The following is a 27,732-nucleotide window of genomic DNA, read 5'->3' on the forward strand; positions in this document are numbered from 1 at the left end:
TATATATGTTACATTGGGTTTACTGATCAGCTTTTTGATATCATCAGCACAGCTTACAAAATATTTGTTGAATGTATCTGCTGGTATTGGGACTGTCTTGTCAAAATTTCTGACTTCCCCTTTAACATTATTAATTACTGACCAGGCTATTTTGCATTGGTTTTTACTGTTTTTTTATGAGACTTGTGTTGTATCTTCGTTTCACCAATTGTAACTCTTTCTTATACAGTTACTTCATGGTTATTTCGAGATCCTTAATTTAATTAGAATTATTTACTTTGCCAAGGCACTTCAACAGCAGTAGCTTATTTTTTAAATTCTCCAATTCTCTGGTGTAACACAATTTACCCTTTCTTGTTTTATGATATTTCTTTTGAACAAGATGGGCTTTTAAATTATCTATTAAGTAATTGTAGAATGTTTCATAAACTGTTTGCACACTGGAATCACAGTTTTGAAATAATTTGTCCCAGTTAGTTATGCACAGCTGGTGTGTTAGTTTTCTGAGATTGTGTTTTTTAATATTAAGGTATTAGATTTGTTAACTTTTGTGCAGCCTTGCTCTCATCCCCTTTTATAAAATGTCTTTACTCTACTGTTAGCATGGAGTGGTCTGAGAAAACAAATTCCTTTACCTTTATGGAGTACATATCATGAGCACAGTTGACAAAAAGCATTATCCAAGCATGCTTTTAGTCTTGTTGGTTCTGAATTTACATGATAGAAGTTGTGTTGCCTTAGCATATTCAGTAACTTATTTACACTGGGTTTGTTACATGTTATATCAAAGCTCGAATTAAAGTCCCTCCCATTTACAGTTACATATTGTTTCCACTTCGTTATGTAGCAGAGTACACTGTCTAAATTATCTACAAAAGTTTTATCATCTGAGCCAAGGGAACGGTAGATACATACTATGATAAGTTTCATTATATCACATATGATCACAGTAATTTCAAAGTGTTTCTCTACCCATGCCCAATTAAGATCTAATGCTCTAAACTCTCTTTCATTTGAAACATAGATAACAGTACCACCATTACCGTACTGAGATCTGCAAAAACTGTTTCCATGTTTATAACCTTCTGGTTCATAGTATTGTATTTGTTCTGGTTTAAGCCAATGTTCAGGTAGATATAGAAGGAATACTTATTCTGAGGCAATGACTCCTCCAGAATTTCAACTTTACTTTCAAGACCCCGAATGTTTAAAAATAAGATGTTGCTGTGACTTATCTGTGAGTTATCAGGCTGGTTTTTCACATTTTTATTTTCTGCTTGGCTTGAAACCATAAAAAATTATCACTGAATGTATTTTTCCTTTGTCTCCTCCTTAAGCATTTCTGTGTTGCTGCTCCAGTTATTGTTGGTTCTGCTACTGCTGCTGCTGTTCTTGTTGCTGTTGTTGTTGTTGTTGCTGCTGCTGCTGCTTCTGATGATGATGATGATGGTGCTGCTGCTGTTTCACTTATTTCTGGTGTTTGTTGTTCCACAACTGCTGTGCCTTTCTGTGAATTGTTAACATTTGGGGTGTTCACTTGCATTAATAAAATTTCACATTTGTCTTGGAGAGGTGTAGCTTCACTGAAAGCAGATTTCACATTCTAGTCCCCAGGTAACGCGTACTTCCTGTCCATGAGAGGTTGACTTTTCTATCATCACACTGCACATTTGAGATTTTATTTACTAGTTCTAAAATTTTTGTTACTATTATGTTTTCTTTCCAAGTACATTTAGATGAGAACTGTGTGTTGTGTGAAATCTTTCCCCTAAATTGCTGATGTTCACAAATGTTACGTTTTCAAACCGCTTGCAAATATTTTGCATCTCTTTATTTGCAGTTTCAATTTCTTAATTTACACAGGACCATTCTATCAAGTCTTAATGGTGTGGCACTGAAAAAACAATAACATTTGTTCCTCTCAGCTCATACAATTTTCTTTTTAGCGAGATTAAGAGATGGTTTTTTTTTTTTTTTTTCATTCCTAGTGACATCATTTGATCCTGCCAGGAAGATGGAAAAGTCCTTTTTGCTCAATGAGGAAATGTTTCTTGACTCATTGACGTAGCAGCACTGAATTTTGCTCCTGGTTTTATTGTACAATTAAAATTAAAATTCTGACTGCTTGTATGTCGAAATTCAGTCGCTATATTTTGTCCTTGGCTGTCGGCATACAGTTCAATTTTACCGGTACTTTCTGTTCCGAGATTACCTGTTTTATGCCTACCTTTGCAGTAAGCAAAGTCTTGTTTGGCAATATTTATTATGTCTTTTTTGTTAACACATGTTGCTATTGTCTCAGTAGAACAGCTTAACGGTGGAAGATTTTTGTGAGCACTTTTGCATTTGATCTTTTACTTAACTGCTGCTGAAATATTCCATGTTTTACCTCATTCACAAAGTCATTTGGTTTTCCCCATGGAACACTTGAACTGTTATCAACAGTGTCACAATTAATATTTATATAATAAATTACCTAAAGAGGTTAAAGAAGCATTGGAAACTTAAAGCTTCAAAAAGTCATTGAAGCATGTCTCTTCAAAAAATTGACTAGAGTGTTACAGATTATTTAAATGAAATATAACGACTATTCTCTCTCTCTCTCTCTCTCTCTCTCTCTCTCTCTCTCTCTCTCTCTCTATCTCTCTAAATGGGATGTGGTATATTAGTATAAGTAGTATACTGTGTTGTATATTTATATTCCCTTGATTTCTCTATCCAGCTATTAATGTTGTTTATTGAGTTATATGTTATGTATACATGAGACTTTGTATGTATCTACATAAACATACTTACTTATTATGTATATGCCTGATGATAACCATATCATGTAAATGATCAGTGATTGGTAAATAAAAATGAATTTGAAAAGAAAGGGAAGAAAACGGTATTTAAATTAGTAGTGGTATCAGAGCTAGGAGAGTCACACAACACTTTTTTGGGGAACACATGAAATTACTTCTGAGTTTGCCAGTGACTCTCCATCTAAGATCCAAAAGAACCATACCCTGGCTACTCCAGAAGACTTTGCACATTGCTTTGCCTACAGATGGCTGTGTCTTTAATATTTTCTTTGGCGGAGAATTTGTGCGTCACCATTCCATGGACTGTCTTTTGGATTCTGGCTTCTAGTGGTGTCACCATGTCTCATCTATGGTGATGATACTATTCAGAAAATTCCCGCTTTCAGCTTCATATTGGTTCAGCAGGTCCCGACAGATTTCCTTTTGATGAGTTTTTTGTTCTTCTGTAAGCATTCATGGGACCCATCTCATACAGACTTCGCTGCAACCAAGATGTTCCAAATTTGTTTCCAAGGCATTATGGCCAACATTCTCTGGTCATTATCTGTTGATCAGCATGGATGAGTTGATCAAGATGCTCTTCATTGTAACTGATGACAGCTCTGCAGGGCTTACCGACCGTGGCTTGCCATGTGTACCCTTTTCACCATCTTGAAAATGCTATACTCATCAGGTCACATTGCTCATATCTATTGTATCATCTCCAAACACCTTTAACAAGCATTGATGGATTTCAATCAGTGCAATTTATTCAGCAGTGAGGATTTCAATCACACATTGCTGTTTTATACATGTGTCCATATCAGCCTCCAGTTTGGAATACTCCTCTGCTGGCACCAACTACCATAGAACAACAGAACAACCTGCAAGTGAAAGAGGAAGGTTCTAACATTAGCGCCAGTGACATCTTGTGCAGACATCCAAAGTCACCACAAAAAATAGGAGGCATTACCTTTGGAATGACCTTCATATGTGGCCTGGAGATATGTCCCCTACGCTGATGATTTAACATTGATCACATCAGGTGAGAACTTTCAAGAATATTTAGACCCAGATATAGAGATAGTTAAAAATAGTTGCTGCTAGTGTAAAGTAAACTAGCTGAGTTGAAAACAGAGGATTTTTTTAGTCTAATGGTACACAAAACAGAGAACTGAAGTGTAAGACTATCATACCTCAATAACAAACAAAAGAATCTCACTGGTTCAACATAAAATATGATTAAGTGGTAAACTTGGTCACATACTTTTTCAGTATACAATGCCCACTAGCAAAAACATATTGCTCTGTCTTACAATGTCTTCTTTCACTCATAGTTGCAGCATGGCAGAAAAAGCATTCAAATGTATCACTGGATTCCATGCAAAAACATTTCAAAGAACTCAACGTAATGACATTCTCAAGCCTGCATATGCACTATTGTAAAGACTATTATTCAGTTGTAGAATTCATTCAAAGTAATTTGACTGACATAAATAGTGAGTAAAGGGCCCTCACTACTAGGAGATGAGTTTATTGTGTACTGATAAATTTGTATGTATTTGCCTGACTGAAACAGTGAAGCACTCAAAAACGTGGTTGAATTTTGATGTCACTTTGTGTACATACACACAATTGGTAGACATGTAAATGATCATACTTGCAATTCTCTGTGACAGATAGAACAGTGACCAGAGAAATTGGTATTGAACATATTTAAAGCTGTTACCGGGCCAGATAGGGTATGTAACGTCTGTGAACAGCATCCAATGTCAAATGATCACTATAAGGGGTATGGAGATGCTGCATACTCATGTGAGACAGTATTATCAACAGCTGAAGAGTTTGAAAGGGACATCATTGTAGGTCCCATGTGGCTAGCTGATGCAATATCCAGATTTGTGGGGCATGTGAATGTAGAGAGCTCTGATATTGAACTGTATAAGAACATGAGGGCAGGTATACTTATCATCAAAATTCCAGTCAGCCACATCTGACCACCACAAGGGAAGCATATTGTAGTCCCTTCACATCTGTGCCTGCACTTCGAGCACAAGTAATGGACTCTGTGCACCATTCTGTGTCATCCCGCACTATTGGTCACAGACAAGACTAGCCAGACTAGGAATAACCATCCCATGCATAGCTTGCAAGTAACAACACAACACAAATGAATATGTTTGGAGTGCCATTACCAGAAAGCATGAATTGCTGGTCAGTGACATTGCATTGTTTTTCCAAGAATTACAGTTCTGCCCTAATTTGGATGACTATTGTCTGTGAGTACGATGGTGACCATGGAAGAGGTCCTATTCTTCCAAAGTTTTGGAGAGGCAAAGCAATATTAATTTTGGAATCATAATGTGAGAACCATCTGTATGATTTCAAGTCATGGCAGACAGTGACTGAGTGAACTCTGGTGGTACAATGGCTTGTGACAGACATTCTGGCTCATCATGCAGTGTGAAGAGTCAGTCACTTTTCTCACCTTCAGTCACCTTTTTCCAATGTTGTCACCTATCTAAATTTTTGTCACCTTTTCTGTGCTTTTAGGAAGTAAATATGTTATTTACTTTTGTTTCCAAGTTACTGTATTCGTGTCCATTCATTTCACTTTTTAGAATGCCCTAATGATGAAAGAAGTTAAAATCTAACCTTGGGATGGGGGCTCCTTAAATTTGAGATAAATTGTTCCAATCCTTTGGGAGCATGTTGGCAACTATTCTTAGTGTTAAATATTCCTCCATTACAGTGGCTTCTGTTTTCTTCCAGATTCTAATTTTGTTGTAGTAATACAAGTGCTGCTATGAAACTCTGTTCAGTTTTTAAAATAAGTTTTTTTGAAATTTTGCAGTGACTGACTTGAAAAGACATAGTTTGAAAAGTAAAGTGTCTGCATTTGGGAAAAAAGTTAGTGGAAGTGAATATTTTGCAGTGTGTGTTTTTGTGCTATTGAGTTTAAGACAAAAGGTTTAAGTTTGAGACAAAAGGTTAGAACTTTCAAATCAGACACAGCCCTTGAGTTCAGTACTTGGACCAACAAAAATTATGTTAAGTACCAAGGATAGTTCCATGACCTTAGAACTGATTTGGACATTTCAGAATATCTGATAATGGGTAAATAATAAATTCATTTGTTCACCAACTGATGACACTTCTTTGAGTGACCTATCCAACATTTGTACAGTACTATTTAAATGAAGTGGACTCATGCTGCCAAGTTCCTTTGTTAATTTAACTCAGTTCTGTAATCACTGCAATAACGCCACATACTCTCTCAACTCATGAAGTTTCATTTTGTTCCTCCTCTGCTTTTGAGTACTTCACTTTTTTTGTCAGTCAGTGCAGTTGTAATTCACTCTGAAGGTTGGCAATGTACATAACACTAGTATGGGATGGATAGATTGCTACTAACCATAAAGAGGAGGTGTAGAGTCACAGACAGACACAGTGAAAAAGATTGCTAAAATATTAAATCTTTCAGACAAAGCCCTTCTTCTGCTATTGCAGAAGCACTTTGTTAAAAAGCTTTAACATTTTAGCAGCCTTTTTCATTATGCCTGTCTGCAACCCGATGTGTCTATATAGTAGGTACCAATCCACCCTTTCCATGTTGTTGTTATTCCATCTTGGTCTTTCCATTATATGCAACAAATTACTATGATAATATGTGGATATATACCATATGAACAAAAGTTTATGGACACTTGATTCTGGGCAGTAATATGGGTTGTGTCCACCTTTCACCTTTATTGTGGATTGAACTGTGCTGGGGGAACTTTCAATGATCTGTCTCAATATTTTGTGGAGAAATTTCTCAAGAACCTAAACCAGAGAAGGCAGTAATGTTGGATACTGAGGTCTGGAGTGAATTTGACATTCAAACTAATCTTAAAGGTGTTCCATTAGGTTCAGGTTGAGAATCTGTGCAGACTAGTCTATTCCAGGAATGTTATTGTCCCCAAACAATTACCTCACAAATGTTGCTTTATCACAGAGAGCATGTCATGCTGAAACAATCAGTCATTGCCTCCAAACTGTTCCTCTACTATACATGGTACACAATACCATAAAATGCCTTCATATACTTCCACATTCAGCATTTTTTTAGGTGCAATGAGGAGATCACACCCTAACCATGACTGATACAACCATACAATAACACCTCCTCATTCATACTTCACTGTTGGCACTGCAGAAGATGATAAGTAACATTCTCCAGGCATTCACCAAACCCAAACTCTTCCACTGAACTACCACAGGGTATGGCATGAATCATCACTCCAAGTCACTAATTTCAAGCCATTCACTGACTGGGGCATCACTCTTTGCACCATCTCAAACACTGCTTAGCAGTGACTATAGAAATGTATGGCTTGTGAGGAGATGCTCAACCATTGTACCCCATTCTTTTCAATCCCCTAGACAGTTATTGAGCTAGCAGGACTTCTAGTAAGACTTCAGAACCACAGAAAGATTCCTTCTACTGATTTTATGAGATTTTGTACAAATAGCTGCCACAATGATCAATGGTCCCTATCTGTCAGAACTTAAGTTCTGCTTGCTCATGCTTACCTATAGTCGTTCCTTCACATTTTTTCTGTACTATCACGACACCAGCAGTTGAATTGGATGGCCTTAGAAGGGCTGAAATGTCTCTGATGGGTCTGTTACTCACAAGGGAAACTCCCCATTGCCACTCCCCCCTCAGATTTAGTGGTAAGACAACCCAGTGTATAGCCTGTGAAAAGCTGAACACAGATCAAACATGAAAACAGGAAGAAGGTGTACTGAACTGCGAAAAGAAATCAAAATAGAAGCAGTGAATGGTCCAAGAACAAGAGCAAAAAAGAGCAGTGAAAAACGATAACCCATTGTGGGTAAGTGGTCATGATGTTGGACTACCAAGCGGTTGAGGTGTGTTCAAAACTCCCTTGTGCCATTTATTTATTTATTTATTTATTTTCACAACACTATGAACTGCCTGTCTGGTCATTGAAAAGTTTGCACTCTTTCTGTAGTCTTGGCAGTGCTCATACTGTACATTGATTATAGGATGAATCATGTGGTAACAATACATTACTGTTGCAAGTGAACGTGATGAATTTTAAGAGCAGGCAAGATATCACGTAGACATCTCACAGAAATGAAAATAACAAACAAACCAGTGTGAATTATGTTACAACAAAGTTATTAAAGAGTAAAGATTTCCAAAATGGAACACAACTTCAAAAACATTAACAACCTATGTTTTGACAGAGCACAGAGAAACTGTGTGATAGTGAAACTGTTGCATTAGTTTGTTGCAGCTTATGTGACAAACTATTATGTTTTCATCATTTCCTTGGGAGAGATCACATTCACATTCATGTTCATAAGAACACCCATATTAGGCAAGGAGGCACATCTCACTGACTTACCAGTCACACAAATTAGTTGCGTTAATAAGAGATTCCTATCATATGACACATATGCTGTCTCTAATGCTGTGTATGACACACCAGATGTGTTTTCCAGTGACAGATTCCACTGACTTGTCACCTTGTCATCAAACATTTGTGGTTCCCATTCCAAAGCCACTTCCTTTTGGCTGCTAATAGAGTAGTTGTGCAGAATCAGCTGTCTTTATAGGTTACTACCTTACATCTTGCTGTTTCACACAGACACAAATTTGAATAAAGCAAGCAGCAGGGGAAAAAATGGTACAAGGAAGATTTGAACCCAGCTCATCCACTTGGAATATCAACACCATAATTGTTTAACTACAATGCCATTTGTCTTCCTGGCTGCTCTATATTGCACTTCACCTTCTTGGACTCTTCATTCTGTCTATTTTGCCTTTTTTTGCATTCCAGCACACCTTCTTCCTGTTTTCATGCTTTATCTGTGTTCAGTTTTTGACTTGCTGTCCACTGGGCTCTCTTACCACTAAATGTGAAGGGGGTGTGATGGGGAGTTTCCTTGTCAGGTAACATCCAATGATTCGTCACATTCAAAGTCACTGAGCTTTCTTTGCTGATCCATTCTGCTGTTACTGCTTCTCTAGTGACAACACAATACTTCTCACCTTCTTTTAAATTGGTGAGTCTGCATATAATGTCAAACTGGAAAGGGTTATGATGTACTTGTTCATATCTGCATCAAGATGTGTGATAAGAGTTACTTGAAAATGAAAGTCTTTGTGTGTAAGTGTATTTATAAAAGGCAGGTCATATTTCAGAGCCTCTAAGAAGTTTAGATAAAATAAATCTATCTTACCTATTTTTCCATTATCAAATTACTTACAACAATCTGCCTGGCAATATTCTTGCAACAGGAAGAATGTTGTTATTGTAACAGTCACTTTAGGCCCAACAAACATCTATTGGAGATAAAATTAGCATTTTGTAAGAACAGATTAAATTGTCCATTAGTCCACAAAACTGGTCATGCATATTTCCTGATTGAAATTAATATAAATTCAAGCACAGCCACTTCATTGTGGATGCATGTTACAATTATAATATAAGCAGAGTTCCATATTCATCTTGTGATAGTGGAAACAACTTGTTCAGCAAATAGAAGCACTGTATGAAAACGTTACTAACAGGTGGTGTGCAGCTAAAGACCCATCTCTCTAGTCATGTATAAATTGGAAATCATGGCAGTCTCTGTCCAAACACATGTCCAACCCAGTTCATGTAAATAGCAGCAGTGTTCATAGATTATTTCATAGAGACAGCGTCAGATAATAGCAATGATCAAAGGAAAAACTGAGAGATAGCCGGGCATCTGATGATTTTATATTGGTCTGCTGCAGAATATCATGGGTCTGGCTTGGGATATCAGCAGTTTCCCCAGAGGAGGCACCCTTGCTAGGTGTGGGAGAACTTATGCATATTGATACATCTGCGTCTTCCAGTTGCATGTCTGGTGGGCTTACTAAATTTATCATGCAGGCTGTTGTAAATAATTTTATGATATATCCTACCTGAAAAACATCAGATGATCAAAACTAGTAGTTCATAAAGAATTATTTTATCAGTGAGACTTTGAGGTTCTAAAATATGACGTTTTTCATCTACACTCCTGGAAATTGAAATAAGAACACCGTGAATTCATTGTCCCAGGAAGGGGAAACTTTATTGACACATTCCTGGGGTCAGATACATCACATGATCACACTGACAGAACCACAGGCACATAGACACAGGCAACAGAGCATGCACAATGTCGGCACTAGTACAGTGTATATCCACCTTTCGCAGCAATGCAGGCTGCTATTCTCCCATGGAGACGATCGTAGAGATGCTGGATGTAGTCCTGTGGAACGGCTTACCATGCCATTTCCACCTGGCGCCTCAGTTGGACCAGCGTTCGTGCTGGACGTGCAGACCGTGTGAGACGACGCTTCATCCAGTCCCAAACATGCTCAATGGGGGACAGATCCGGAGATCTTGCTGGCCAGGGTAGTTGACTTACATCTTCTAGAGCATGTTGGGTGGCACGGGATACATGCGGACGTGCATTGTCCTGTTGGAACAGCAAGTTCCCTTGCCGGTCTAGGAATGGTAGAACGATGGGTTCGATGACGGTTTGGATGTACCGTGCACTATTCAGTGTCCCCTCGACGATCACCAGTGGTGTACGGCCAGTGTAGGAGATCGCTCCCCGCACCATGATGCCGGGTGTTGGCCCTGTGTGCCTCGGTCGTATGCAGTCCTGATTGTGGCGCTCACCTGCACGGCGCCAAACACGCATACGACCATCATTGGCACCAAGGCAGAAGCGACTCTCATCGCTGAAGACGACACGTCTCCATTCGTCCCTCCATTCACGCCTGTCGCGACACCACTGGAGGCGGGCTGCACGATGTTGGGGCGTGAGCGGAAGATGGCCTAACGGTGTGCGGGACCGTAGCCCAGCTTCATGGAGACGGTTGCGAATGGTTCTCGCCGATACCCCAGGAGCAACAGTGTCCCTAATTTGCTGGGAAGTGGCGGTGCGGTCCCCTACGGCACTGCGTAGGATCCTACAGTCTTGGCGTGCATCCGTGCGTCGCTGCGGTCCGGTCCCAGGTCGACGGGCACGTGCACCTTCCGCCGACCACTGGCGACAACATCGATGTACTGTGGGGACCTCACGCCCCACGTGTTGAGCAATTCGGCGGTATGTCCACCCGGCCTCCCGCATGCCCACTATACGTACTCGCTCAAAGTCCGTCAACAGCACATACGGTTCACGTCCACGCTGTCGCGGCATGCTACCAGTGTTAAAGACTGCGATGGAGCTCCGTATGCCACGGCAAACTGGCTGACACTGACGGCGGTGGTGCACAAATGCTGCGCAGCTAGCGCCATTCGACGGCCAACACCGCGGTTCCTGGTGTGTCCGCTGTGTCGTGCGTGTGATCATTGCTTGTACACCCCTCTCGCAGTGTCCGGAGCAAGTATGGTGGGTCTGACACACCGGTGTCAATGTGTTCTTTTTTCCATTTCCAGTAGTGTATTTATGAGCTCTGGGGCACCAACTGCACAAAATATGGTTGTAAAATTTCCACTGACAATGCTGACTACAAGGAAAATATGCTGTAATAAAGATTTCAAAACCATGTGTGTGTGCATTCATAGACAGCTGTCTTGGTTGATTTTTGATGTCCAAAACCATGTGGAGACCTACATAGTTATTGTCTCCTTTTTTACAATCTTTATTAACTATTTGTGCATTAAGCATTCCAATACTTTGAACAAACAAGGGAATAATGTGAGAGGCCACTAGTTCATCACTTTATGTTTCTTGCCAGTTCTGTACATAGTTATTATTTTTGATGTTTCTAACATTTCTGGAAAGTACCTGGGTGTCCATGTTGATTCCATATTCTCTAAGGTCTGTAAGGTATTTCTGGTACCGAGCGCTGTGGGTTTCGAATCCGCACCAGACGGAGTGGAACTCAATGACCTGTTATGTATGTAGGTGGCTGCCTGTCACTCAGCGAGGTAGTCTGGTATTTGCATCGAGTTGGTTGATATCTTGCTTACAGAAATCGTGCTTACATTGCATGTGCTTACTTCCCATATATGAGTGGATGTTGTTTTGATTTCGTGAGGTTATCTCTTGTGACGCCATTGCTTAATACTTTGTTGTTGATCTCGGTGTCCTGGTTGGTTGTCTGTTGCCAGACTTGTCCTTCCATTCCCATTCATCTGTGTTGTTTGTTCATGGGCCACTCCCATTCGGTCCCACTGCATTTTCGGTAGCAGCAACCCCACGACCGTTGCTGTTGCGGTTACAACATTTTGGTGGTGCGGTAGATGGCAGTAGTTGTTAGCATGGAGGCTCAGCTGGTCTGTCTTCTGGAAAAGCAGCAGCAGCTCATGTAGCAGCAGCAACTTCAGTTAGACATCTTACAAAAGTCGATGCGGTTGCTAATGGACAAAGTCGATGCCCAGGATGCATTACCACAGTAGCTTCCAAGTCTTCGGGTGACCGATGCTTTCCCATGTCTGCCACCTTTCCTACCATTTAATGACACTAAAGAACACTGGGAAACATATTTACATCAGCTGAAACAACATTTCACGGTTTTTCAAGTCATGGATAACCCCTTGCAGCGGTCATTGTTTTTGTCTTTGGCCTCCCCAGACACATTCATTCTTCTCTGCAAGTGGGTACCCTTGTCTGATCCTGTGGCTATCTCTTTCCAGGAGATATACCTTTTGCTGACAAACTATTGTTCAGAGTGCTATCATGTGGTTGCCTCTCGGCTGGAGTTCCACCAGTGCCATAAACAGCTTGGTCAGGCATATCATTCCTTGGTCACAGACTTGCAGGGCCTCAGCCATCGATGCAATTTTACATGCGCCAATCAGCAGTGTAAGGCTTTGTAAGTGGACTCCTTGATCCAGATGTGGTGGTTCAGTTGGCTCTCGATCCTGAGGTCTGCACTGTGGCGTTGAAACTCAATAATGCCTCATTGGAAGAGATTCTCTGCATTGTCCACTCATTTGAATTTTGTCAGGCGGATAACAAGTGTCCCATGACGTGGCCACAAGTGGTGGTGCTCAATGCGTCTTTGCGGGTTCCACCCTCGTGACGTAGATGTGGCCCAGCCAACAGAGGCCAGCACTGTCAGGGCTCCTTTTTGTCTGACGTCTCTATGGCATCAGAGCCTTCAGTTGCCCCTTGTCACCGGTTGCGCGGCCCACTTCCATTTGCCCACAGTGCTTTACCACACACTCTCAATCTGATGGCCCCCTCCCTGGAAAACGTGCATGCTGTGTGAGAAGGAGGGCCACATCCGATCTGTATGTCATATTCACTTGACTCGCTCCCATCCTGTCGCTAATGGGCCTCAGGATACAGTACATGCTCTGCAGTCAGTTGTCCCACTGGAGGATCCATCAGCACAGGAGCTATTCCTCACACTCCGCCTTTTTTCTGAGGATGTCAGTTTCCAGGTCAACACTGGGGCCACCGTCTCCTTGATTAATATTGCAACATATACCTGCGTGGGCTCCCCTGCATTGTCACCTCCCTCTCGGTGTTTGGTGCCTACGGTGATGGTTCCATTCCCCTTCGTGGGTAGTTCGTCATCCAGGCATCATACAAACATGTTCCCCAGCTCCATACCCTATTTGTAATTGACCATCTGTTGGCTTCAAATATTCTTGGCCTGGATGCATTTCAACTGTTTGGCTTTTCAATTTCTGATGAAGTTAAGGTCATTTCCATGGCTGTTCCTTTTCACGACTTGGACGATCTGTGCTCAGCTTTTGCGTCATTGTTTGTGACAGATCTCGGGTGTGCTTCACATTTTCAGGTGCACATCACACTTTGGCCAGATGTGCAGCCTCACATTTCCGGGCCCGACCCTTTCTGGTGGCCTTACGTCCAGCAGTCAAGCTGGAACTTGATTGGCTCCAGGCTGCTGGCATCCTCGAGCCTCGACACACACTGCTTGGGTGACACCATTGGTGGTTGTACAGAATCCAATGGGTCCCTTCAGCTGTGTAGGGACTTCGGCACTACTGTCAGTGCTCAGTCCTTAGTAGACACATACCCCATTCCCCAACAGGAAGACCTTCTCACCTAGCTTGCGTAGGGATAGTACTTTCCTAAGATCGACCTGGCTGAGGCGAACCACCAGTTACCCCTGGATGCCAATTCCCAGAACATCATGGTTATCAACAGACCTTTCAGATTATACAAGTACAAGTGCTTTCCATTTGGTGTCTCTTCAGTGCTGGCAATTTTCCAGCAGTACCTGGAGCAGCTTATGCAGCCTATCCCAGCCTGCGTGAATTATCTGGATGACATCTTGGTCACCAGGCGTTCCCACCAGGTACATTTGCACAACCTCAGCGCCTTATTTCACGCTCTGAAATCTGCGGGTTTACACTGTCAGGTGGCCAAGTGTTGTTTTCTTCAACTGGAAGTGGAATACTTAGGCCACTGGCTTAGTGAAGATGGCATTCACCCTTCGGATCACAATTTTGTGGCCATTGAGGCCCTTCCTAATCCCAAGGACTTACCTGAACTCCAGGTGTTTTTGGGCAAGGTCACTTATTACTTAAAGTTCTTACCCAAAGCTGCCTCCATTGCTCAACCCCTCAATCACTTGCGTTGCAAACGGGTGACTTTTGAAAGGACTCCTGCCTGTGACCAGGCTATTCTCCATTCAAAGAGGATCCTGAAATCTGCCCCTTGCCTTACTCCCTTCTCTCCAGACCATCCCTCGGTTGTAGCAGCTGATGCATCGTCACACAGCATTGCGGCAGTCCTTGCACATCGGAATACCGATGGCTTAGAGCAGCCCACCACGTATGCATTTAAGACGTTAACCCCAGCACAATGGAAATACTCCTGGATTGAAAAGGATGCCCTGGCAGTAGTGTTCGCCATCCAAAAATATCCCATCTATCTCTTTGGGGCAAAGTTCACCCTCCTGACAGACCATAAATCCTTAGATACTCTTTTTGGATCCCACACTCACCTTCCAGAGCAGACGGCTCAATGTCTCCAGCACTGGGCGTTATTTTTATGGAATTACACTTGCATCACCCAGTGTAAGTCCACCGCCCACCATGCTAACGTGGACTCTTTGTCACATCTCCCAGCAGGCCCCAATCCTGCGTTTGAACAACAGGAGATCCTCTGCTTTCACATTGATTCCGCCCACCAGCATTCACTGGATGGTCTGCCTCTTATGGCTGCACACATTGCCACAGCTACATGCTGAGACCCTATCTTTCAGCAGGTTCTTCACTACGTGGTCCACAGTTGGCCCTCCTATATTACTCATTGGATGCAGACCAACTTCGGCCCCTGGTGCCACATGTCCCACAGGCTCTCCATGGTTGATGATGTCTCTTTGGCCACGGAGTTGGATGCCCATTGGATGGTCATCCCTCCAGATTTTCGACATCACGTGCTCAGTTTGTTATACCGTGGGTACTGGGGTATGTCCCGCATGAAAGTTTTGGCTTGCTGGCATGTGTATTGGCCTGACATCGATGGTGATATTGACCACAGGGGCAACAGGTGCACTGTGTGTGTACGTCACCAGGCAAGCCCCCCTCAGTCATTTGCACACTGGCCTGTGCCTCACTGGCCCTGGCGTCACATCCCTCTCAATTTTGCGGGCCCAGTTTTGGGGTCCATGTGGTTACTTATCATTGATGCCTACTTGAAATACTCATATGTTGTCTGTGTGGCATCCACCACCACAGAGGCCACACTCACGGCCCTGGCCCAGGTTCTCACCATTGAGGCACTGCATCACACATTGGTCTCTGATAATGGCCCCCAATTCACGGCACCCTCCTTCCACGACTTCTGTCAGGCCATCAGTATCAAACGTATCCATACCCCGCCTTTCCACCCTTCCTCCAATGGCACATCAAAGAGGTCTGTCCACACATTTAAACCACAGCTGACAAAGGCGGTCGAAACATTTTCAACCATTTTGGCCCTCATCCTGTTCTTGAGCACATATCGCACCATGCCAATTGATGGACATAGTCCAGTGGAGTTCCTCCATGGGAAACAGCCATGGATCCTGCTCCATTTGCTGATGCCCCTGCTTCTGGACCTCTCAGCATTAGGCCCCTCGCGTGGCCATGTGGTCCCATGTGTACGGGAGCATGGTGGGTTGGATGCCTGCCATGGTAGTCGCAGCCTGTGGGCAGCATGTGACATCAGTGCAGACATTGAAAGGGTTGGAGCACTGCCACCATAAGCAGCTACGCCCATGTGCCCCTGCGGGACTCCCGCCGCTGCCTCCTCCTGCACTACCCCTCCTTTGAGTACAGACATAGTCCTCAAGTTGCCACCACTGCCCCCGATTGCTGCCTCCCTGTGAGTCTGGCACCAGCCCTCCCCATCCCCAGGTGGATCGGAGGCTCCTTCTGACAACCTGGCCTCTGGGTCAGCCCTCATGCACACCTTGAATGTCCCCACCTCCCCGACAACGGCAGTTGATGAGTCCGGGTCTTCTCCCATCTGCCGACCACCACAGCACCGTCCGGGGAATTTTCACCCCTACACCCAAGTTACAGGGAGGAGGGATCTGGTACTGAGTGCTGTGGGTTTTGAATCCATGCCACATGGCATGGAACTTGATGACCACTAGAGGTCTCTGCAGCAGTCGCGCCGTAAGCTGTGGCTGCGCGCACTCCTGGCCCTGAGTCTAACGTGATGGCACCACTGTGGAGCACGTGATCCCAGCGGCCAATAGTGACATACTCTGTCATGTATTTAGGCGGCTGCCTCTCACTGAGTGAGGCAGTCTGGTATTCGCATTGAGTCAGTCGATATCTCACTTATAGATATCGTATTTACGTTGCGTGTGGTTACTTCCCGTTTATGAGTGGACGTTGTTTTTATTTCATGAGGTTATCTCTTGTGACCACATAGCTTAATACTTTGTTGTTGATCTTGGTGTCTTGATGGTTGTCTGTCATTGTGCTTGTCCTTCCATTCCCGTTCATCCATCTTGTTTGTTCGTGGGTCACTCCCATTCGGTCCCGCCGTGTTTTCGTTAGCTGCAATCCCGTGACCATTCCTGTCATGGTTACAACAGTATCTGATGTAGTTCCACACTTTTGACCAATGAGCAAAACATGAACTTTTGAAATACTGTGTGAGCTTTGTGTCTAGACTCAAGACATCCTAATAAATATATCTCAATATGTCATTCTCAATAGAAATAAGTTGTTGGATATGATGAATATCATTGGGCAGTCCCAAAGAGAGGATCATCAGTGCATACATATTTATAAATGATCTGATGGGTAATGTCAGAAACTGCATAAGACTGTTGCATAGCAATATTGCTTTGTGTAGAATTGTTCACAGATAATAGACAGAAATCCCTTAACAAAATTTGATGTAAGTAATATTTATCTTTTTCAAATTAACAGTTCAGTCTCAGAATCGATACTAGAAACAAGAATGATCTTCATAATGATTTAAAGTTAATTACCTTGGCCAAGAAAAGTCCACATAGTTCAGGAACAACTCATTTTCAACAACTTTCCTATGGGCATAAAACGTTTAGCTACCAATAAAGTTCAGTATAACCTGCTTAATATAACAGATTGTAGAAATTCTTCCTAACCACCCAGAACCTCAAACCCCTCACATGGTTCAGATTCATTGATAACATCTTTGACATCTGGATCAAGGATAAGGACAGCCTATCCACATTCCTGAAAAACCTCAACACCTTCTCCTCCATCCACTTCACCTGGTTCTCCTCAACCCAAAAAGCCACCTTCCTTGATGTTGACCTCCAGCTCAAAGATGGCTACATCAGTACCTCTGTACATATCAAACCTACCAACCACCAGCAATATCTCCATTTTGACAGCTGCCACCCATTCCATACCAAGATGTCTCTTCCATACAGCCTAGCCACCACGGCTGTCACATCTGTAGTGATAAGCAGTCCCTCTCAAAATATACCAAGGGTCACACCGAGGACTTCACAGACCATAATTACCCTCCCAACCTAATACAGAAATAGATCTCCTGTGCCTTATCTCTCCAGTCACCCATCACCACTCAATATCCCACCATCCAGACACGGAGGGCATACCTCTCATGTCTCAGTACCACCCAGGAGTGGAGCAACTGAATCATACAATCTGTCAGTGTTTCAACTACCTCTCATCATGCCCTGAAATGAGGAATGTCCTACTCACTATCTTTCCTGCCCCTCCCATAATGCTATTCAGCTGCATACCAGACTTACACAATATACTCATCCATACTTGCACAACCTTTACTACCAGTCGCTTGGCTCATGGCTCACATCCTCGTAATAGACCTAAACACAAGACCTCTCCCATAGATTCTTCCACCACCACCACCACCACCACCACCTACTCCAGTCCAGTCACAGGCATACCTATCCCAACAAACGCAGGGCTACCTGTGATACCAATCATGTGATCTACAAGCTACGCTACAACCACTGTGCTGCATTGTGCATGGGCATGACAACCAACAACTTGTCAGTCTGCACTAATGACCGCTGACAAATTGTGGCCAAGAAACAGCTGGACCACCCAGTTGCTGATCATGCTGCCTGCCAAAACATTTTTCATTTCAACAACTGCTTCATAGCATGTGCCATCTGGATCCTTCCTCCCAACATCAGCTTTTCTGAACTGCACAGGTGGGAACTCTCCCTGCAATACATCCTACATTCCTGAATTCCTGGTGGCATTCCTGAATTCCATGTAGTTACATTAGTCATTGTCCTGTACCCACCTATCCCCTTTCCTGTTTCCATTTCAGCACTACACAGCCTTCTGTTCCACCTATGCAGCCACAGTCGTTTTACTTCTCTCATTTCCTGCCCCCCTGCCTCGATGCGAGGCCCTCAGTCTGACCACTTGACTGTACCTAGCTTCCCTACACTTTCTCCACCTCATCCCTGTATGCCCACACAGGCAGTGCTTTACCATCCCCTGTCCCTACCCTGTTATCTCGCCCCAAACTTGTGTGTGTGTGTGTGTGTGTGTGTGTGTGTGTGTGTGTGTGTGTGTGTGTGTTAAAAACTTTCTTGTTAGCAGTTTTTTTGTTGTGCTTGTCTGTGACTCAACATTTCCACTTAATGGTAAGTAGCAATCTATGCTCTTCATAATATGGTCAGAGTGTACTTTTTATTATTTATTGCCAGGCAAGTACTGAGTTTACATGCCCACAGTAAGTGGCATCTGGATTACAGAAGGAAAGATATCTGTCACAGTATATTTAATGTGTTCAATGTGAGTTAATGTGACTGCTATTTTTTCATCTAACATAATTTAATTTGTAAAGAAGACACCACAAACTGCAGACAGGCACAATTAGAAGACACTCACATATAGCTTTTGGCCTCAGCCTTCAACAGTGAAAGAGGTGAGGTGTGCTTGCTTGTGTGTTTGTATGTGTGAATGGTGCATTTGTATTTCCTTTTACTGATGAAGGCTGTGGCCGAAAGCTATATGTGAGCATCTTTTAATTGTGCCTGTCTGCAACTTGACATGTCTTCACAGTAAGTAGCAATCTGTCTTTTTCCTACATTGTTGATCTTCCTATCTGGAGTTTCCACTGTTTGTTAATTTAATTTATCTTACACATACTGTTTTCTAAGAACATGCTAAAAAGCCTCAGCTGGTATCATAAGTACCTAGTTACATGATAGTGGCACTTAGCATATAATGTGTGTAACTGCCAATGATAATGTGCTTCATATTCAAAGATTATGATTGAGATGTTAACATCATAGATTACCTAATTTCATTTCCAATTTGTATAATCTGTGTTAACAGAATATTTACATGTATTGCAACAAGTTTGACACTACAGTAAACTCTCAACTATCTGTGGCAAATTATCTGCTTCACAGATTTTCCATGGCCTATTCCCCCACTTTTTTTCCTGTTGAAAAGTTTTCTTTTACCCTGAGTGGTTGCAGGTGAGAGATCATCTTACATTACAACATAAGTGTAGTAAACAATGAGCTGCCTGAACGCTGCAAGTGCTGCACTTTGATTTTTAGGTAAGACAGCCATTGGTTTCCATTAGTGCCAAACAATGTCTGAAAGTGAATGTGTGTCCTGTTAATGATACAGCAGAAACTGGCAGTAATACATGAACTCAAAGAAAGCAGGATTAGTACACAAAATCTGACATTGATTTCCAATGTGAGTGAAACTATAATCCACGATATTCAGAAAAACAAAGACAAAATAATGCAGTTTGATAGCAGTCTGACGCTTAAAAGGTTAGTCAAATTGGAAAATTATGAAAATGTGCGCTTACACCGAAAGGCTTAAAGCTATGCTGGAATGGTTTCAACAGAAACGAGCAGAGGGCATACAAGTACCTGGCCCAATATTTACCAAACAGGCCCAGTTGTTCTCCAAAACCTTGAGGATCAAAGTAGATTTTAATGCATCTTCTGGCTAGTTAAGAAGATTTAAACAGCATCATGGTATCCAGAGAGTGCCATCTGAGGAGAAAAGTTAAGTAGGAATAATAAGGTTGCTTTTGAATTTTGTAATGATTTCCAGGGGTTTATTTCATGAGTATATTTGGTGCTGGAGCAAATATACAATGCAACGAAACTAGGTTGTTTTGGAAGTGCTTACCATCAACCACTTTAGCTTTTGAGACAGAGTGTAGCACACCTACATCTACATTACATTCACATATGGAGTGAAGGGAGCATGATCATTTGAGTGCCTCTGTGCATGCAGGAATTATTCTAAACTTATCCTCATGATCCCTAAGTGACTAATATCTAGGGGGTTGTAGTATATTCCTAGAGTAATCATTTACAGCTGGTTCTTGAAACTTTGTTAATAGACTTCCTGGGGATAGTTTATGTCTATCTTCAAGACTTTCAGTTTATCTAAAAACAAAGATGATGTGACTTACCAAACGAAAGTGCTGGAATGCTGATAGACATACAAACAAACACAAACATACACGCAAAATTCAAGCTTTCGCAACCAACAGTTGCTTCATCAGGAAAGAGGGAAGGAGAGGGAAAGACGAAAGGATGTGGGTTTTAAGGGAGAGGGTAAGGAGTCATTCCAATCCCGGGAGTGGAAAGACTTACCTTAGGGGGGGTGTAAAACCTGTCCCATGCACCCTCCCACCACCACCTACTCCAGTCCTGTAACCCGGAAGGTGTACACGATCAAAGGCAGAGCCACGTGTGAAAGCACCCACGTGATTTACCAACTGACCTGCCTACACTGTGAAGCTCTCTATGTGGGAATGACCAGCAACAAAATGTCCATTCGCATGAATGGACACAGGCAGACAGTGTTTGTTGGTAATGAGGACCACCCTGTGGCTAAACATGCCTTGGTGCACGGCCAGCACATCTTGGTACAGTGTTACACCATCCAGGTTATCTGGATACTTCCCACTAACACCAACCTGTCAGAACTCCAGAGATGGGAACTTGCCCTTCAGTATATCCTCTCTTCTCGTTACCCACCAGGCCTCAACCTGCGCTAATTTCAAGTTGCCGCCGCTCATACCTCACCTGTCATTCAACAACATCTTTGCTGCTGTACTTCTGCTTTGACTGACATCTCTGCCCAAACTCTTTGCCTTTACAAATGTCTGCTTGTGTCTGGGTATGTGCGGATGGATACATGTGTGTGTGCGAGTGTATACCTGTCCTTTTTTTCCCCCTAAGGTAAGTCTTTCCACTCCCGGGATTGGAATGACTCCTTACCCTCTCCCTTAAAACCCACATCCTTTCGTCTTTCCCTCTCCTTCCCTCTTTCCTGATGAAGCAACTGTTGGTTGTGAAAGCTTGAATTTTGCGTGTATGTTTGTGTTTGTTTGTATGTCTATCAACATGCCAGTGCTTTCGTTTGGTAAGTCACATCATCTTTGTTTTAAGATATATTTTTCCCATGTGGAATGTTTCCCTCTATTATATTCAGACTTTCAGTTTAGATACTTAAGCATTTCTGTGACACTCTCCCATGGATTAAACAAACATGTGACCATTTGCACTGCCCTTCTCTGTACATTCTCAATATCCTCTGTTAGTCCTCTTTGGTATGGGTCCCACACACTTGAGCAATATTCTAGAACAAGTCACACAAGTGATTTGTAAGTAATCTCCTTTATAGACTGATTGCACTTCCCCAGTATTCTCCCAATAAACCAAAGTCTACCACCTGCTTTATCCATGACTGAACCTATGTGATCATTCCATTTCATATCCCTACAAAGTGTAACAAACAGATATTTGTATGAATTGGCCGATTCCACCAGTGACTCATTGATATTATAGTCATAGGATACTACATATTTTCGTTTTGTGAAGTGCAAAATTTTCCATTTCTTAACATTTGAAGCAAGTTGCCAATTTCTGCATCATTTTGAAAGCTTATTGAGGTCTGACTGAATATTTATGCAGCTTCTTTCAGAAAATACTTCACAGAAGATAAATGCATCATCTGTGAAAAGCCTGATTTTACCACTAACATTGTCTTGAGAGTCGTTAGTATGCAACATGAACAGCAAGGGTCCCAACAAATTTCCCTGGGCCCCACCCAAAGTTACTTCTACATCTGACAATGACTCTCCAGCCAAGATAACATTCTGTGTCCTCCCTACCAAAAAGTCCTCAATCCAGTCACAAATTTCACTTGATACCCAGTATGATCTTACTTTTGATAATAAGCATAGGTGTGACACTGAGTCAAGTGATTTTTGGAAATCAAGAAATGCTGCATCTACCTGGTTGCCTTGATCCAAAGCTTTAATTACTTCATGTGAGAAAAGTGCTCCTGGTTATAAATCTAGCAAGAAAAGAATAACCTTGTTAATGGTATGGGACCACACAAAGTTAGGTTGGTTTAATAGGTGAAGTTAAAAACTTGTGCTGTTTCAGAGGAAATGAAATACATAATTTACCTGTCTGTTTGTATAATATTTACCCCCTAATATGATAGCTTAATCCAGCCAATGGATCAACATGCCATTGCTGCCATGAAGAAAATTTATAGAGGAAGTTTGCTACAAGAAATTATTGATAAGGGCAGCAATCCTCAAACACTTTGGAAACAAATAACTATACTAGATACAATTTATAAAGCATTGAAGGAGAAGATAAAACTATCATAGACAAGTCATGAAAAAACATTAATCCTAAAATTGATGAAATTAGTAATTCTTATGATGATGAAGATGCTCATTAGCAATGTTAGCAAATGTTTTGAAAAGTACTCCACAATATGCAACTGATGACAAGGAAAATACTTTTGAATGGTTTGACATTGAATGCACAGAGCCATACTTAAAGTGATCACACCTGTGCATAGTAGGGCTATATATTTTTTATCATTTGTTGTCATGCAACCAGTAAGAATTTTCATCATTAGTAGACGGTACTTAATTTTTAATTGATGAAGCTTATATGTCTCTCACTTTAGATTTCTTTGGATCCACATTCCAACAAATTTTGTGTTGTTTACAGTTCACAATTGTTTACCGGATAGCACTATGGTATAGCTTCAATGGCATATCCTATATGCAGTGTATAAATGTCTCTTCTGCACATTTGATAAGGCTGTTTCTGGACAACCAGTGAGTGTTGTGTGACATAGCTAAATTGATTTCATTTTCCACTTCGCTTATGGTCTGAACTCTTATCAGAATTTTTGTGCAGTCCTATGACAAAAAAAGTCTTGTAATATACACCCCATACAGTATAAACATATGGAAAGTGAAATTGCCAATTAAAGTATGCCTTGTAAATGTGGTGCTGTGCAGTTTACAAATATTAAAAATACACTCCTGGAAATGGAAAAAAGAACACATTGACACCGGTGTGTCAGACCCACCATACTTGCTCCGGACACTGCGAGAGGGCTGTACAAGCAATGATCACACGCACGGCACAGCAGACACACCAGGAACCGCGGTGTTGGCCGTCGAATGGCGCTAGCTGCGCAGCATTTGTGCACCGCCGCCGTCAGTGTCAGCCAGTTTGCCGTGGCATACGGAGCTCCATCGCAGTCTTTAACACTGGTAGCATGCCGCGACAGCGTGGACGTGAACCGTATGTGCAGTTGGTGGACTTTGAGCGAGGGCATGTAGTGGGCATGCGGGAGGCCGGGTGGACGTACCGCCGAATTGCTCAACACGTGGGGGGTGAGGTCTCCACAGTACATCGATGTTGTCGCCAGTGGTCGGCGGAAGGTGCACGTGCCCGTCGACCTGGGACCGGACCGCAGCGACGCACGGATGCACGCCAAGACCGTAGGATCCTACGCAGTGCCGTAGGGGACCGCACCGCCACTTCCCAGCAAATTAGGGACACTGTTGCTCGTGGGATATCGGCGAGGACCATTCGCAACCGTCTCCATGAAGCTGGGCTACGGTCCCGCACACCGTTAGGCCGTCTTCCGCTCACGCCCCAACATCGTGCAGCCAGCCTCCAGTGGTGTCACGACAGGCGTGAATGGAGGGACGAATGGAGACGTGTCGTCATCAGCGATGAGAGTCGCTTCTGCCTTGGTGCCAATGATGGTCGTATGCGTGTTTGGCGCCGTGCAGGTGAGCGCCACAATCAGGACTGCATACGACCGAGGCACACAGGGCCAACACCCGGCATCATGGTGTGGGGAGCGATCTCCTACACTGGCCGTACACCACTGGTGATCGTCGAGGGGACACTGAATAGTGCACGGTACATCCAAACCGTCATCGAACCCATCGTTCTACCATTCCTAGACCGGCAAGGGAACTTGCTGTTCCAACAGGACAATGCACGTCTGCATGTATCCCGTGCCACCCAACGTGCTCCAGAAGGTGTAAGTCAATTACCCTGGCCAGCAAGATCTCCGGGTCTGTCCCCCATTGAGCATGTTTGGGACTGGATGAAGCGTCGTCTCACGCGGTCTGCACGTCCAGCACGAACGTTGGTCCAACTGAGGCGCCAGGTGGAAATGGCATGGCAAGCCGTTCCACAGGACTACATCCAGCATCTCTACGATCGTCTCCATGGGAGAATAGCAGCCTGCATTGCTGCGAAAGGTGGATATACACTGTACTAGTGCCGACATTGTGCATGCTCTGTTGCCTGTGTCTATGTGCCTGTGGTTCTGTCAGTGTGATCATGTGATGTATTTGACCCCAGGAATGTCTCAATAAAGTTTCCCCTTCCTGGGACAATGAATTCACGGTGTTCTTATTTCAATTTCCAGGATTGTATATTGACATTAGCTACCCAATAGAGTATATATTTTTATAGTATTATCAGAATGGTATCAGACACAGGCCAGTCTTCAACAGCATCTGCATTACAGTAAACAAAATATGACATAGTTTCAAAAGCTCGTAGAATAGTTTTTCATGTTATCATTCCCTTTTTCATTTTTACAGGTGCAGCTAGTGTAGCCAGAGGTCTCACGGGATACATTGACTCATTAGTAAATAATGCCATTTCAAATGCTTCCAGACAAGCCATGCCAATTGAAGTTGACTTTTTATCTGATTATCCAGATTTTTTGGCATTTGGAATAACTTTTCTCCTCACAAGTAAGATTTTTGTTTATGTGTTTAATACTGATGACCACAGTTAGTTAAAATGCCTTAATGAACTTGACATTTAAATGAATCAAAATGAAAATTACTGTCTTGTAGTTCATATAGAGTGATGCAACCATAGGATAACTGGAACTCTAGACATTTTATACAGTTTACAGATAGCAAAAAGTGAATTTAGTTATTCTTTGAATTCTGTTATATGAGGATGAAAGGCAAACTGAAGTGAAACTGTGAGTTTTATACATTACATTAAGCTTTCTAGATTATTTATTTATTAATTTCTTCAGCAATTTGATGTATTTCAATTGACTAGACACAGAGGTGTGTGTTTTGGTGTCTGTGTGGTTGTAAGTGTGAATGTGTGTACTAGTGTCAGAAAAAGAGCTCATGCTTGAAAGCTAGTGTGAATGCCAATAGGTGATGGATGATAATCGCTTAGTGGCATCTGAAGTCATTGGGGACCAAACAGGAAACTTGTATGTTCAGAAAAGCATTTATGTTCAGATGAAAGTAGAGCTCTTTTTAGTGCCCTTCTGCTGGGAGCCAAATAGAGACTTTTTTCTGCATGTGAACTATGGGCAATGCACTGCATCAGAGGTTACTGTTTCTCCTGTTTCAATTTAAAGGCAACCAGTGCAGGATTCCAGGCAGTACTTCACTGAAATCTTGCACCCCTGTTGATTAGAGTATATGTCATACAGATATCTAAGGCTCTTTGAATACCACAACACCAGAATGAAACAATGGAAAGTCCAGGAGGAATGTAACAGTATTATTGTTACATCAAGGATTCTTTCAATTGTCGAAGACATGCCACCAAAATGCAACAGGAAGATCATTGTGGTGGGTGCCTCTGCATGTTTATTCACGTCCATACAATAAACTCAGTTTGATCTGAATGCATTATATATCTGTTTATCAAAATAAGTATTCTATTAGTACACCGTTCACAGAAGTTACAGCTCATATTGCAAGATGTTTGGCTCTGAGACCACATGCGTTCTATGTACTAGGAAGCACAAGACACTACCTTACTTGACAGGATGACAGTTTTTGTACTGCATATCATCTTTTTCTACTTGCACCATGAACTGAATATATGGGTAGGGCAAGTTCAAATGCTGGTGAAACATAGGTGTTGTTTCTACTCCAAGGAGCCAAACAACAAATGTTTGTCATCATATTGCCAGAAACAGGAAGGCTTGGGAGTTTGCTGACCATAATGTATTTTCCTCAAAGTCTTCCATAAAATAGTTGGGTCTCTAAGGGAGACAGAAGAACTCTCATAGCGTCATCCTTTTTCTCAAACTTACTGCTAATAAGTTCTAAGAAGGCCCATAGAGGCATTTCTGCAACTAAGTATATGACATCAAAGCACCCCAAAAACCCAGTCTTTGTAATTTAAGCATCTTTATGTAACCTATGAAGTCCTCTCAATTCCATAAATGACAGTCACATTTACCTATGAGAAGTCCCAACAGTGAAGTAAGATGATTAACTAAAAAACAGGTGGTAAGCACTCCAATGGTACTTGCAGTGGGGTGACAGGGGACCCATCCATGTGAATATTTGGTAGGTCATACAGTCTTGGGTGAAATGTAGCCTGTTGGCTTTTGCAGTCTCTGCTTTGTTATTGCTCATGTGAAAACTAATATATGAGATAAAATATGTTGCTATGAAAAGAGCTCTGAAATACTTTTTAGGGATGCTGTGCTGTGACTTTCTTTGGATCATTAATTTTCAACAAAACAAAATTTATTATGTTCTTATTATTCTGGATCTGGCTTTCTATAAAAGGACATTGTTTCATTACTGTAACTTGCTGTAAAGTTCAACAAATCTTCCTTACTTTACAGTTACTGAAAAAGTTACTGAAAATTATTTCATTATCAATACTGATGTTACAGTATGCAAAGTTTGTTCAACATCAAAATTTTGCAGTGGATATTTGTTAACAGTAAAACACCAATAAGTACCATGACTAACACGAGAACATGAGACTATTATCAGAGAAAAAATGTTTTTACTATAATGTTTGCCAGACCAGAACTACACACAGCAAGATTTCTTTTATGTCATGAAGGTAAATTATCTTTTTGCACTGTTAATAATACATCATCTGCAGCCCGCGTCCACCTGTAAAACACATCATAAAATCTGCTGCTTTGCCTTGCAATTCCAAAAGCTGAAAGAAATAATTTTAGTTCACTATTACCTGTCCGCTTCTTTTTGGTATGATTGGTTTCATTTAATGCAGTTGGAATGCACTGCGGCAGCGGCTCATTCATTCGTAGCGCAGCTCTGCACCACGAATAATATTTAAATAGTTGAAAATGTCTTAAAAGATGGAATAAAATACCAGGCAAGCTTATTACAAATCATAATGCAAGTC

At 42.1% G+C, this 27,732-nt stretch overlaps 1 protein-coding gene across 1 annotated transcript in view; it reads left to right on the forward strand.

The window, feature by feature from the left end:
* The window catches only part of LOC126176686 (high affinity cationic amino acid transporter 1-like), a 181,902-nt gene that overhangs the window by 44,920 nt on the left and 109,250 nt on the right, over positions 1 to 27,732 (forward strand). The window contains exon 4 of the mRNA XM_049923848.1: positions 25,176 to 25,331. Within this exon, the coding sequence (XP_049779805.1) occupies positions 25,176 to 25,331 (156 nt within the window). The remainder of the gene's footprint in view (positions 1 to 25,175; positions 25,332 to 27,732) is intronic.

Source organism: Schistocerca cancellata, chromosome 3 (genome assembly GCF_023864275.1).
Source record: "Schistocerca cancellata isolate TAMUIC-IGC-003103 chromosome 3, iqSchCanc2.1, whole genome shotgun sequence".
NCBI lineage: Eukaryota > Metazoa > Arthropoda > Insecta > Orthoptera > Acrididae > Schistocerca > Schistocerca cancellata.